At 43.5% G+C, this 14,466-nt stretch overlaps 1 protein-coding gene across 1 annotated transcript in view; it reads right to left on the reverse strand.

Moving 5' to 3' along the window:
- Positions 1–4,176: 4,176 nt before the first annotated feature.
- LOC138661632 (acyl-coenzyme A amino acid N-acyltransferase 1-like) overlaps positions 4,177–14,466 on the reverse strand; it is a 65,623-nt gene continuing 55,333 nt past the window's right edge. Inside the window, exons 4-5 of the mRNA XM_069746463.1 lie at positions 7,095–7,297; positions 4,177–5,640 (exon numbers count right to left, since the gene is read on the reverse strand). Coding sequence (XP_069602564.1) covers positions 5,044–5,640; positions 7,095–7,297 — 800 coding nt within the window. The 3' untranslated portion in view covers positions 4,177–5,043. The remainder of the gene's footprint in view (positions 5,641–7,094; positions 7,298–14,466) is intronic.

Below are 14,466 nucleotides of genomic sequence, written 5' to 3' on the forward strand. Positions count from 1 at the left end.
GGCCGAGTTTGCCCTTAATAATCGGGCTAGTTCGGCTACTTTGGTTTCGCCTTTCTTTTGTAGTTTTGGTTTTCATCCTCGTTTTTCTTCTGGGCAGGTTGAGCCTTCTGACTGTCCTGGTGTGGATTCTGTGGTTGACAGGTTGCAGCAGATTTGGGCTCATGTGGTGGACAATTTGGTGTTGTCTCAGGAGGAGGCTCAGCGTTTTGCTAACCGTCGTCGGTGTGTTGGTTCCCGACTTCGGGTTGGAGATCTGGTCTGGTTGTCTTCCCGTCATGTTCCTATGAAGGTTTCTTCTCCTAAGTTTAAGCCTCGGTGTACTGGTCCTTATAGGATTTCTGAGATTATTAATCCGGTGTCTTTTCGACTGGCGCTTCCGACCTCTTTTGCTATCCATAATGTCTTCCATAGATCTTTGTTGCGGAAATATGTGGAGCCCGTTGTTCCCTCTGTTGATCCTCCGGCCCCTGTGTTGGTTGATGGGGAGTTGGAATATGTTGTTGAGAAGATTTTGGATTCCCGTTTTTCGAGGCGGAAGCTTCAGTACCTTGTCAAATGGAAGGGTTATGGCCAGGAGGATAATTCTTGGGTTTTTGCCTCTGATGTTCATGCTGCTGATTTGGTCCGTGCCTTTCATCTGGCTCATCCTGATCGTCCTGGAGGTCCTGGTGAGGGTTCGGTGACCCCTCTTCAAGGAAGGGGGGGTACTGTTGTGAATTCTGCTCTTGGGTTCCCTCCAGTGGTGGTAAGTGGGAATGCAGTTGTCTCTGAGTCACAGTCCTGGCCAGGTGTATCTGCTAATTGCTGTTCTGACTGGGATATTTAAGTGTGCTGGATCCATTAGTCCTTGCCAGTAGTCAATGTTTCTTTGGAAGTATTGGATCTCAGCCTGGCCTCACCTGCTTAGCTGCCAATTTCAGCAAAGATAAGTGTTTTTGTTTTTGTATCTGTGGCACACTGTTGTGTGCTTGTTTCAGTTTATTCCTGCTCTGTTTGTAGGATTCACTGGAGTTGCAGATATATGCTCCTACATCTTTAGTTGGATTTGGGAAGTATTTTGTATATTCTGCGGTGGATTTTTTGAAGGGTTTTAATACTGACCGCACAGAACTCTGTCCTATCCTGTCCTATCTAGCTAGAGTGGCCTCCTGTGCAAAATCCTGTTTTTTCTGCCTGTGTATGTTTTTTCCTCTCCGACTCACCGCCAATATTTGTGGGGGGCTGTCTATCCTTTGGGGATTTTCTCTGAGGCAAGATAGTATTCCGATTTCCATCTTTAGGGGAAATTAGTCCTCCGGCTGTGACAAGGTGTCTAGGTGTGTTAGGTACACTCCACGGCTACTTCTAATTGCGGTCTTAAGTTCGGGTTTGCGGTCAGTATAGTGGCCACTTTCTCCAGTGAAAGTTCTCATGCAGCTCCAAGGTCACCGGACCATAACAGAAGTGGAGCACAGAGGAAAGTGAAAGCTCTAAGAGGCCACAAGCATGCCTCTGAAGAGTATCAGCACAAAAATCCAGGTATCGGGATCCCGAGGCTTTTGTTGATTATAAAACACAGAGCAGACCAGAGGGTATTGTTCTACAAGGACTTTGCCCATAATTACCTGTGGCACAGCAGCACCTAGGAGCCTGGAGTCACCGAGAACCGACCCCAGTTCACACGGCCCAAGCTGTCTGCCATACAGGTACCTGTCCTAGGACAGCAGAATGATTAAAGGCCTTGTTGAGACACTTAGTGGCAGCAGGGATTTAGAGACTGAAAGCGCAGAGTGGTAGGCTCCCACCTGACTTACCCAAGGGAACTTGCTTGTCTCTGGACTGCCCGTACTTCTCTGCCTGCCCTGTGATCTGGTGCCCTGGACTGTGGATGCTGAAGTCTTCAGTAAAGGTAAAGAGACTGCAACCTTGTGTCCTCGTTCTTCTCTGCACCTCTCACCATATCACTGTCTACACACCGGGAGCCCTGGGGATATACTTCACCTGTGGGAAGATATACCATCTAGCTGCCATACATCACCCCAGCGGACCCCCTAAAGCAGCGTCGGTCATCCTGACTGAATACCACAGGTGGCGTCACGAACATAAACTCTATCCCTTTAAAGACTTTTCCCTTTTGCATGGGTGCCCTGGGCCACGGACCGGGTTGCAGCCACCGTGACATCCCCCTGTGAACCGCAGGACCCAGTACCGAGTAACCCCTAGCCCGTGGGGCGACTCACATGCTCGGGGAGACCCAAGCACAATGCTATTCGTTCCACACTAATGCCAAATAATTATTCAATTAACTATGCTAGTAATACCAGTTGCATATTATTTAGATTCTTTAGAATCTGAGAGCCAAGAGGAAAATATAAAAATATATTAACTGAAAGATGATGACACTTTCAATAACACTGAACAACAAATTTCAGGGAAGTTCTTGTCCCCTGAGAAAATTGTATTGTATCTTATTTTGATATGCTGAACACAAATATGTCTTCCAAAAGTCTGTATCACGTAAGGTTTTTAACCCCTCATGACTGGAGCTTTTTTTTATTTTTTTCATTTTCGTTTTTCGTCCCCCTTCTTCCCCCCCACCATAACTTTTTTATTTTTCAATCAAAATGGCCTTGTGAGAGCTTATTTTTTGCAGGTCAAGCTAATATGAAAAATCTGAAGTCATTTCTGAAATCAGCATGACAAAATCTATCAGGAACACTCAAAATTGTCCGAGGGACAAAACCTCTGTAACACAGTGTAATTCAAGAACCGGAAAAGCAAAATCAGCTGAGGTTTCCAAAAGACTGAAAAGTCCAAACGAACAAAAGAAAAACTTCTACAGTTGAAAGAGAGAAAAAAAACAAAACAAAATAGCAAAACATAATTACAAGGAAGGGAATTATTTAAAGGCAAGGGATTCATTAGCTTATGAAAACTCGTTTGAAATGGAAGAGACTTCCACCACAGATAATGTCTCCAGATAAATTTAGCATGCAATAGAAGTTGATAAAGTAGTGTTATAGAAATTTGGTTTGGATAAATCTATCCCTGTGTGTGCTGCGGCCGTTCCCAATTAGACTGAGTATTTTGAGCGCTCAAGAATGACATTGTGACAATAACATTCCACCAATACTGACAGTTTATTGTACATACATGGTTTTAAATTGCATATAGAAAGGAGGTGGTTAGGGGTGGTTAGTTAATTACCATATTGTTGAGCTCCTCTGTTATTGGTTATCTAAATATATATGGAAAATTGTGATTAATGCACATATGAATGCTGATTAAGCAACTAAAATGTAGCTGTCTCCATCTAGGACAAAGTTGAGACATCTGATCATCACTTAGTACATCTGGTGCTGTTCCGCTTTTGACTGGAAATCCCCAGCCATTTTAAGCAATTGATTATAATGTATATATTAGCTGTGAGTACATATTTGTGTTTATATGAGTATACATGAGTATATATGATTATATAGGAGTATATATGCAAGTGAGATCTATATGATATATATTTCCATCACAGTAGACATGGTGAAAAATGTTTGCAGTCTCAAAATGAAAGTTTAAAAATTTAAAAAAATAATAGAGATGAGCGAATCTATTAAAATTTAAATTTGCCGACGAACGTTCTCCAAATATTTGATTTGTGGCAAATAATATCTCACAAATTTGAAAACTGGAAAGCTTGCAATTTTTTTGCAAAATACACATTGGCGAGAGAAATGGGAGGAAACAGCTTAAACTTACCATAACAGCTTAAACTTACAGGTGATCTTGCTGACCATAAGAGATGACACTTTGCACGTGAGAAAGGGAATCCTGATGACGATTAACAGTTTGAAGTGAAAGGGAAAGGACCACACTGATCATAAGATCTTAGACTCCATAGAATGTACTCTAATACATCCTACCCTGGTTACTTATTCTTTTTCTTTCAGCCCTCTAGATTCTTGTCCCGTTGATCTATTTCCATCCCTATTATGCACTTTAAATGCCTAGTCGCGAAGATGTTGGTTAAGTGTCTAGTTAATTCACTGTTAGGTCAATTAATTTTGCAAAAGCATAAAGACATTTTTTTAGACAGAAACAATACACCATACCCATTGGGACAACACTAATAACCATCGAGAGCAAAAGACATTCTTAGAAGAGTCACACCTGGAGCTTAGTTACTGAAGAGACCACAAAAGAAGACCCTGATAGGTGAGAATTTTATTCAAAGTTTGCATTGTGCTTCAGAACCTCCAGAGGTTAAAGATATTTCATCACAGACAATCATTTTAATATGGAAACTTGCATGGCAATTGGCTAATTATCATGGATTACACTCCCGAGATACCCGGCGAACAAGCAAACTGAGCAAGCACTGCTGTAGTACATGGTGACCATTCAGATAAATGGCTTTGTATGTAATAAATGGATGGCTGAAACCATCAGATCGAGAGCTGATTCTTGTTGTTATCAGATCTCCATCGTCTTTGGTGGAGGACTCTCTCCTGTATGTCAGTGATATGTCCAAATAATTATATAATTTCCATATCTTAAAGGGAAACTGACAGTTGACACGTGCAAATCGCGAATAGCACGAAAGAGAGCCAGGAATGTTTGTAGCATTTCACAGTAATCATAGTTTGAGGAGTCTGCCTGTGGACCATAAGCAGAGATTAAACCAGCCCAGCGCCACCCTGTCCAGGTTCTCATCGAACTGCTTGACTGAATTAACAGGTCTCTCCCATTGTACACATAAGGAAAGACCTGTGTTAATCACATGGAGCTGTGCAGAGAGACGCCAGCCAGGGGCAGCACTAGACTAGTGACATCTCTCCTGTGGTCCCAGATATTTAAATTACGTTTTATTGAGCGTTTCAAAAAAAGCATACTTGGCTGCATTTGTTCAAACCTTTGGTTTGTGCAGCATGAATCAGCTGACTGGTTCACTTTACATATAGACATTTACATGTGGTCAACCCATCCAGATAATGGAAGCTGCAATAGTCGTCATTTTCAGCTTTGTGCATAGGATGTGGGATGGTATATAGATCCCCCAACAAATAGAAGAGTTCATAATTTATTCCTTCGAGAGCACCTAATATTTTTTCGGAAAAATTCTTGTATCTCTTTCCAACTATCTTCTTGTGCTCTACAATGTGGCTGAAGTTCTCCACCCCAACTCAAAGGAACCGAAAAGTACTGACCCTGTGATAAGGGACAGAAAGGGGAACCCGGAGGCTCTAGAAGATGTCCTGCTCCTGGATAACATTGCACATACACATCCTTCTTTCCATACTTTTCCGCCCGGGATTTTGCTTCTGCAACAAGGAAAAGACCATTGAAATGCTGGTCTTTGCTTCCTGACAAAAAGAGAATGGGGCCTCTGGCTTTCTCCAGGGGAATAATAGAGTCCTGGAATTCTGGTTTTCTTGGATCGCCTGCTACGTTGGTAAAACTGTAAGACCAAAAGTCTGTGCTCAGAACTCTTTCCCTTTTTAAGGGTATGGGTTTCATAATGTGATCACCATAAACTATGTTGACACCATTCACGGCATTGGTTCCACTGATGCATACTGTAGCAGCGACCTGAGGCAGGAAGGACGCCATAGCCAAAGCTATCTCAGCTCCTTTACATATACCGATCACTCCAACTCCATCACCTGACACCTAAAACGTAGAATGTATTGTCACATTGATTCATAAATCTATAGGTTAATAATTTGGTGTACAGTTAATGGAGAAATTCAATCTTTTAGCAGTTTCTCGTCATTGATACTGCCACTGCTTTATGGCAGTAATATTGGGTTTAGCCGACCAATCAAATTAATGGCTGACCTAGTAATACGTTGTCTATGACAGTGATCGCTAGACAGAGGTTCCCATATATGATGTCCATGTGTCCTAGTGATTAGCACAGGAAAACTTCAACACTAAAATTTAAAGGGGTTGTTCAATTGTTCAATTTGGGAAATTTTGAGGGACGGGTCCTCTACTCAAAGTCCCCATCTTTTGACCAGAGTGGAGGAGAATGGAGGAGCTGTCCTGTCCTGCATTTCACACACAAGCCCTATTGGTATTAATAGGTATAGTGAAATACATAATTTCTTCCTGTGGTGGCGCTGAAAATAAATTGAACACTTAGTGTCAGGTTTACCCCACAGATCACAGCTGGAGATCATAGAAGGAAATACTTTGTGATCACTGTATTTTTAATACAATCATTCAGAGAAAATTTAACTAAAAGGGGTTATCCAAGAATTTAATTTCGTTTTTCTTATAGTCTTAAAACCCATCTAAATTTGCCATCATGCTTTCAGATAACACAGGTCTGCAGGGGTAAAATTGAATGAAAAGTAAGAGGCGATTTTTATATACTTTCGATTGCTGATCTCAGCAAAATTAATTTAAAAAACTGCAACACGTACAGTTTTTTCACAAATGATGACTCCATAATCTTTTCCTTGTACCATACGTGAACCCTTACGTGAACCCAATGTTCCAGTGGCTTTATGATGGCTAACTATAATTCTTATGAGGCTCTCGGTCAAAATGAGTTTGACACCCCTTCTATAGATAATGGCCCAGTTGCAATTCATTTGTAGTTTTGTGTGGGAGGCGAACAGTGTCTGGTACTTCTGTTTTTGCTCTGCTTTATCTGTCACACAGCTAGGGCATATCTAGAGAGAAAGATAGCTGCACCCCCTTTGACAGCAACAGGTTTGCAGCGCCTACAGTATGTCCACTGTCTGTAGTGAGGATGGTGTAATCATACATGCGGCGTGTCACTGGAAATTAAAAAAAGGATATCTACTATAAAAGAATAGCAGGTGTCTACTGAGCATGTGAGACCTATCATTAATGAACTACAGGACTTATCCATAGACAACCAAGAGTTCAAAAGCCTCTGAAATGCGGGTTTTCAGGGGTTGATATCTGGAGCAATGAGCTTTTTTTAGTAATTGATTGAATTTGACAACTTTATTTATTTCAGAATTGCAAGCCACTGATCTAAAATTAATATTACCGTATATAAACAACCCTTTAATGACACGTTAACGCTTCGAAGAAATCCATAAAGCGTAAGACTCGCTGACACGTTTCTAATAAAAATTCTAACTTACTTTTGGATGATTACATAGAAACTGAGCAGCTTCTTCAAAATATTTTAAATCCACTTCACCGAGGAACATAGGTAAATCATCATAAGCAAAATAAGCCAGAGCAAGAGTGGCGAAACCCCGGCTGGCCAGGAGGCTACTGCGAAACTCTAGTAGGCCACCAACACCTCCAAACAAATCAATAATTCCCATAAAGGGTCCTTCACCTAAAGAGAAGACAAAATGGAAAAAAAATGGATTCTACAATATTGAAGCCCAGAAAAAGAGAGTTTCACTTTTTTATCTATTCAAAAATGTATTGAAAATTGGTCTCGCCACTATGCATGTTTTAGATCTGCTTCTAAGGAGTCCATATCATAATGAGACGGTAAAAGAAAATGGAAAGCCTAAAGATTGGAATGATATAACTGGACAGTAGGAGAGTGGGCGTTTTGATAGATCCTATAGCTCAGAGGTCCCCAACTCCAGTCCTCAAGGCCCACCAACATGTCATGTTTTCAGGATTTCCTTGGTTTTGCCCAGATAATAATTGCATCACCTGTGCAATGCAAAGGAAATCCTGAAAACATGACCTGTTGGTGGGCCTTGAGGACTGGAGTTGGGGACCTCTGCTATAGCTGACTCGTAGTTTAGAAGGCAGCTCTGGAGTTGTCAATCGCCTTCCAAATCTTTATCTGAGGAATAGAGGTCTTGTCTGTAATGTGAAGATGGTGGTGACCCCCAGTCACATGATCTGAACATTTCTTTTTTATTTGCAAGGGGAATATCACCTTTGAGAGGTGTGTCAGCTCACCAGAGCGGTATAATTGTGTATATCTGTATCTACACCAGTATAACACTGTACCTGTTGTAAATAGATTTGCTTCTGTGCAGTAAAGTTGCTATTCATCACATGTTGCTGTTGCCTAAGCATTACTGAAAGACTGTGATATGCTTATAAAATGTCAGACATGGGACTGCAATGTGACTGATGTGAAACACAGGAAGAGGACGTGTGGCCATCTTAAGGGCAGTCTGTATCTAATGAGAACAGGGAGAGGATGTACTGGAGAGGAATCCGACAACATCCTCTCATGGAAGCACCTCACAGACCAGAGAAGCATCAGATTGTAGCTGAACTTAACTGTGACCAGAAGCTGTCCAGATGTGAGGAGATTTCTACCAGGAAAAAGATGGAAAAGGCCGGGACCTAGTGTGAGAGGCGTTGGACGCTGCCGAGGAGTGAAGCCACAAGCATCAACGATACGACTCACCTGTTGGAGGGACACCACATCTGTCCATATACACCAATTGTTTGTCCGGATCAGACCCAGGTCGATAAAAACACTGATGCCTACTCCTCAGTCACAGTAAGCAATCGTGCATGCACTACAGTACATTCTGATGCCAAAAGACTGAAGGCTCAAATAGAGCCTGTTGTTAGATAGTTAGGCATATTGACTGTTCAGGCCACGTTTATTGCCAAAATCAGCATCCAGAACTTTCAGATTTGTTGCCACATTTCCTGTTTATTTCATAACTAAGAATTCTAATCTAAACCTAGATGCCAAGACGGCACGCAATGGATTCTGGACTAAACTTGAACTTTCTTTTGTTTCAGAACAGGGAGTTTCTGTGGAGCATTATAATACTGGGCAGGTGTTCTACTTCTATGGACTTTGTTCACGGCTAATTCACTGATACAGATGGTTAATTTTGGGATATTTTCAATATAATTGAGGACGGACTATTCCTCTGACCAGCGATTTCTCATTTTTACAACAAAATTTACAAAACCATTTTTTTTAGGGACCACCTCACATTTGAAGTCAGTTTGAGGGGTCTGTATGGCTGAAAATACCCAAAAGTGACACCATTCTAAAAACTGCACCCCTCAAGGTACCCAAAACCACATTCAAGTTTATTAACCCTTCAGGTACTTCACAGCAGCAGAAGCAACATGAAAGGAAAAAATGAAGATTTAACTTTATAGTCACAAAAATAACAATTTTCTTTATTTTTCCAACGGTAAAAAGAGAAACTAGACTCCAAACGTTATTGTACAATTTGTCCTGAGTACGCCGATACCTCATATGTGGGGGGAAACCACTGTTTGGGCGCACGACAGGGCTTGGAAGGGAAGGAGCGCCATTTGACTTTTTCAATGAAAATCTGGCTCCAATCTTTAGCGGACACCATGTCGCGTTTGGTGAGCCCCTGTGTGCCTAGACATTGGAGCCCCCCCACAAGTGACCCATTTTGGAAACTAGACCCCCCAAGGAGCTTATCTAGATGCATAGTGAGCACTTTGAATGCCCAGGGACTTCACAAATTGATCCGTAAAAATGAAAAAGTACTTTTTTTTCACAAAAAATTTTTTTTAGCCTCAATATTTTCATTTTCACATGGGCAACAGGATAAAATGGATTCTAAAATGTTTTGGGCAATTTGTCCTGAGTACAACAATACCTCATATGTGGTCACAAACCACTGTTTGGGCACATGGTAAGGCTCGGAAGGGAAGGAGCACCATTTGACTTTTGAATGAAAAATTAGCTCCAATCGTTAGCGGACACCACGTCGCGTTTGGAGAGCCCCTGTGTGCCTAAACATTGGAGCTCCCCCACATGTGACCCCATTTTCGAAACTAGACCCCCCAAGGAACTTATCCAGATGCATAGTGAGCACTTTGAACCCCTAGGTGCTTCACAAATTGATCCAAAAAAATTAAAAAGTACTTTTTTCACACAAAATTTCATTTAGCCACAATTTGTTCATTTCCACATGGGCAACAGGATAAAATGGATCCTAAAATTTATTGGACAATTTCTCCTGACTACACTGATACCTCACATGTGGGGGTAAACCACTGTTTGGGCACGCGGCAGAGCTCGGAAGGGAAGGTGTGCCATTTTATCTTTTTGAATGAAAAATTTGCTCCAATCGTTAGCGGACACCATGTCGCGTTTGGAGAGCCCCTGTGTGCCTAAACATTGGAACTTCCCCACATGCGACCCCATTTTGGAAACTAGACCTCCCATGGAACTAATCTAGATGTGCAGTGACCACTTTAAACCCCCAAGTGCTTCACAGAAGTTTAGAACGCAGAGCCATGAAAATAACAAATCATTTTTCTTTCCTCAAAAATTATTTTTTAGCGTGCAATTTTTTATTTTCACAAGAGTAACAGGAGAAATTGGACCCCAAAAGTTGTTGTCCAGTTTGTCCTGAGTACGCTGATGCCGCATATGTGGGGGGGAACCACTGTTTGGGCACACGTCGGGGCTCGGAAGGGAAGTAGTGACTTTTGAAATGCAGACTTTGATGGAATGGTTTGCGGGCGTCACATTGCATTTGCAGAGCCCCTGATGTGCCTAAACAGTAGAAAACCCCCACAAGTGACCGTATTTTGGAAACTAGACCCCCCAAGGAACTTATCTAGATATGTGGTGAGCACTTTGAACCCCCAAGTACTTCACAGAAGTTTACAACGCAGAGCCGTGAAAATAAAAAATCATTTTTCTTTCCTCAAAAATGATGTTTTAGCAAGCAATTTTTTATTTTCACAAGGGTAACAGGAGAAATTAGACCCCAAAGTTGTTGCCCAGTTTGTTCTGAGTACACTGATATCCCATATGTGGGGGTAAACCACTGTTTGGGCACACGACGGGGCTCGGAAGGGAAGTAGTGACTTTTGAAATGCAGACTTTGATGGAATGGTCTCCTGGCATCACGTTGCATTTGCAGAGCCTGTGATGTGCCTAAACAGTAGAAACCCCCCACAAGTGCCCCCATTTTGGAAACTAGGCCCCCCAAGGATTGCTGGACACACTGGGGCAATGCTGGAGGACACACTGGGGCAGATTGCTGGAGACACTGGGGCAATGCTGGAGACACTGGGGCAATGCTGGAGACACTGGGGCAGACTGCTGGACACACTGGGGCAATGCTGGAGGACACACTGGGGCAGATGATTGCTGGAGACACTTGGGCAATGCTGGAGACACTGGGGCAATGCTGGAGACACTGGGCCAGATTGCTGGACACACTGGTGGTAATATGCTGGACACACTGGGGCAGATTGCTGGACACACTGGGGGCAATGCTGGACACACTGGGGCAGATTGCTGGACACACTGGGGGCAATATGCTGGAGTCAGACACTGGGACAGATTGCTGGAGACACTGTCTGGGGGCAATGCTGGACACACTGGGGCAATATGCTGGACATACTGGGGCAAATTGCTGGACACACTGGGGGCAGCACTGGAGGCATGGGCAGAATGTAGACACGGGGCATGATTGGAGACACGGGGCAGAATGAAAGACATGGGGCAGGATTGGATACGATGGAGACAGATGGGGCAGGATGGGGAGATCATACGGTGTAGAATGGATACTCATGAGTGCAGGATGGGAGAACATATGGCTGGAGCCAGGAATGAGACACACGGGGCCAGGGTGGGGAATATTATTACCATAGGGGCTAATTAAGGGATATTATTACTGCAGTGATGTATTTATTTTATTTTTTGAGTATACTCGCCTTTTTTTCTTCATGTGGTGTAATGTAGAAGTTGTGAAAAATTAAGAAATGTGTTCTGCAAGCGGAGTTTGAGATAACTGTGTTATTTCCTGCAGAAACGAGTCCTGGCTGGAAGAAATGATGGTGGTCTGTGCTGGATGAAAGATGAAGGACTTCACCTAGAGACGTCACTGGTGAGTCAGTGTTACCTATACACTGACACTATACACTGTATACTATATACAGAGGTCCTGTGTACAATGTCACCAGTGATCACTGTATTACCTATACATTATATACAGAGCTCCTGTGTATAATACCATCAGTGATCTCTGTATTACCTCTACACAGACACTGCATACTAAGTACAGATCTCCTGTGAATACTGGCACTTATGGTGATAGTATTGTGTTTTTTGTTTTTTTTATTACTGATCAGTATTGTAGTATTCAGTCACTATGTGGTGGTAATATGTGGTCTGGAAATGGTGTTGTGGTATTTGTCCCTTGTATGTGCTATTTGGTCACCAAGTGGTGGTAATATGTGGTCTTGACATGGTGCCGTGGTATTTGTTCCTTGTATGTGATATTATTCGATCACTGTGGTTGTAATTTGTGGTCTGGTCATGGTGCGGTGGTATTTGTTCCTTGTATGTGATATTATTGGTCAAAATATACCTAAATTATATTGCAGATTTTAACAAATATTTAATAGGTTACAGTAGAGTAGGGCCCAGCCATTTTTCTGGAATAATCTGGTTCGGGTATATCATGACCCCCGTCACATGACCCCCGTCACATGACCCCCGTCACATGACCTGGGGGGCCCACAGTGTCTGAACAGCCTGGGGCCCTGGCTACCCTTAATCCACCCCTGGCCGTAACCCTAATCACAACCCTAACCCCAACACACCCGTAACCCCTAATCCCAACCCTAACCCTAATCACAACCCTAACCACAACTTTAACCCCAACACACCCCTAACCCTAACCACAAGCCTAATCTTAACCCTATTTCCAACCCTAGCCCTAATTCCAACCATAACTCTAATTCCAACCCTAACCCTAAGGCTATGTGCCCACGTTGCGGATTCGTGTGAGATTTTTCCACACGATTTTTGAAAAATCCGCAGGTAAAAGGCACTGCGTTATACCTGCGGATTTACAGCGGATTTCCAGTGTTTGTTTGTGCGGATTTTACCTGCGGATTCCTATTGAGGGACAGGTGTAAAACGCTGTGGAATCCGCACAAAGAATTGACATGCTGCAGAAAATACAACGCAGCGTTTCCGCGCGGTATTTTCCGCACCATGGGCACAGCGGATTTGGTTTTCCATAGGTTTACATGGTACTGTAAACCTGATGGAAAACTGCTATGAATCCGCAGCGGCCAATCCGCTGCGGATCCATGGCCAATCCACTGCGGATCCACGGCCAATCTGCTGCGGATCCGCGGCCAAATCCGCACCATGTGCACATAGCCTAATTCTAACCCTAGCCCTAGCTCTAACCCTAACCCTAATCCTAACCCTAACCCTAGTTCTAACCCTAACCCTAGTGGAAAATATATATATATATTTTCTTTATTTTATTATTGTCCCTACCTATGGGGGTGATAAAGGGGGGGGGATATTTACTATTTTTTTTATTTTCATCACTGTGATGGTTTTATCACAGTGATCAAAATATACCTGGAACGTATCTGCCAGCCGGAAGATGGCGGTGGCCATGGAGAAGACGGGGGGATCGGATCACGGGGGGGGATCAGTGTTATGGACCTGGTGGTTAGGAGCACCCGGAACGACCTGATGGTTAAACTAACACAGGACAAGCTCTGGGAAGTGGGAGCTCTGCTGACCGCAACCCCTAATCCTATCACACACACTAGAAATAGCCGTGGAGCGTACCTAACTCTGCCTAGACGCCTCTTCACAGCCTAAGAGCTAACTAGCCCTAGAGATAGAAAATAAAGCCTACCTTGCCTCAGAGAAATTCCCCAAAGGAAAAGGCAGCCCCCCACATATATTGACTGTGAGTTAAGATGAAAGTCACAAACACAGAAATGAAACAGGTTTCAGCAAAGGAGGCCAGACTTACTAAACAGACTGAGGATAGGAAAGGTATCTTTGCGGTCAGCACAAAAACTACAAAAAGACCACGCAGAGTGTGCAAAAAGACCCCCGCACCGACTCACGGTGCGGAGGTGCCACTCTGCATCCCAGAGCTTCCAGCTAGCAAGGCAAAATCATGATAGCAAGCTGGACAAGAAAACAATGAACAAATAATTAACTAGCAGGGACTTAGCTTCTGCTGGAGTAGACAGGTCACCAGAAATATCCAAGAGCGAACTGAACCAGTACAAGAACATTGACAGCTGGCATGGAGTAACGATCTGAGTGGAGTTAAATAGAGCAGCCAGCCAAAAAATAAACTAAGTCACCTGTGGAAGGAACCTCAGAACTAGCAGCTCCACTCACAGCCACCAGAGGGAGTCCATGGACAGAACTCGCCGAAGTACCATTCATGACCACAGGAGGGAGTTCGATAACAGAATTCACAACAGATCAGAGCACGGGGGGGGGTGGGATCGCAGCACGGGGGAGCTGGCAGGAGGATGGGGGAGCAGACAGGACGACAGAGGGGAGCGGAGCACAGGATGGAGGACTGGGGAGGAGATTGGTGGCAGTGTGGGGGAAAACAGATCAGGGTTTTCAGCCATGGCCGATGATATTGCAGCATCGGCCATTGCTGGATTGTAATATTTCACCTGCCCTGCAGATTGGGTGAAATTGGAGTTAACCCTTTCACCCGATCTGCAGGGACGCGATCCCTCCATGACGCCACATAGGCGTCACATGTCGGATTGGCACCG

This window comes from Ranitomeya imitator, chromosome 1, assembly GCF_032444005.1.
Source record: "Ranitomeya imitator isolate aRanImi1 chromosome 1, aRanImi1.pri, whole genome shotgun sequence".
NCBI classification, from domain to species: Eukaryota; Metazoa; Chordata; class Amphibia; order Anura; family Dendrobatidae; genus Ranitomeya; species Ranitomeya imitator.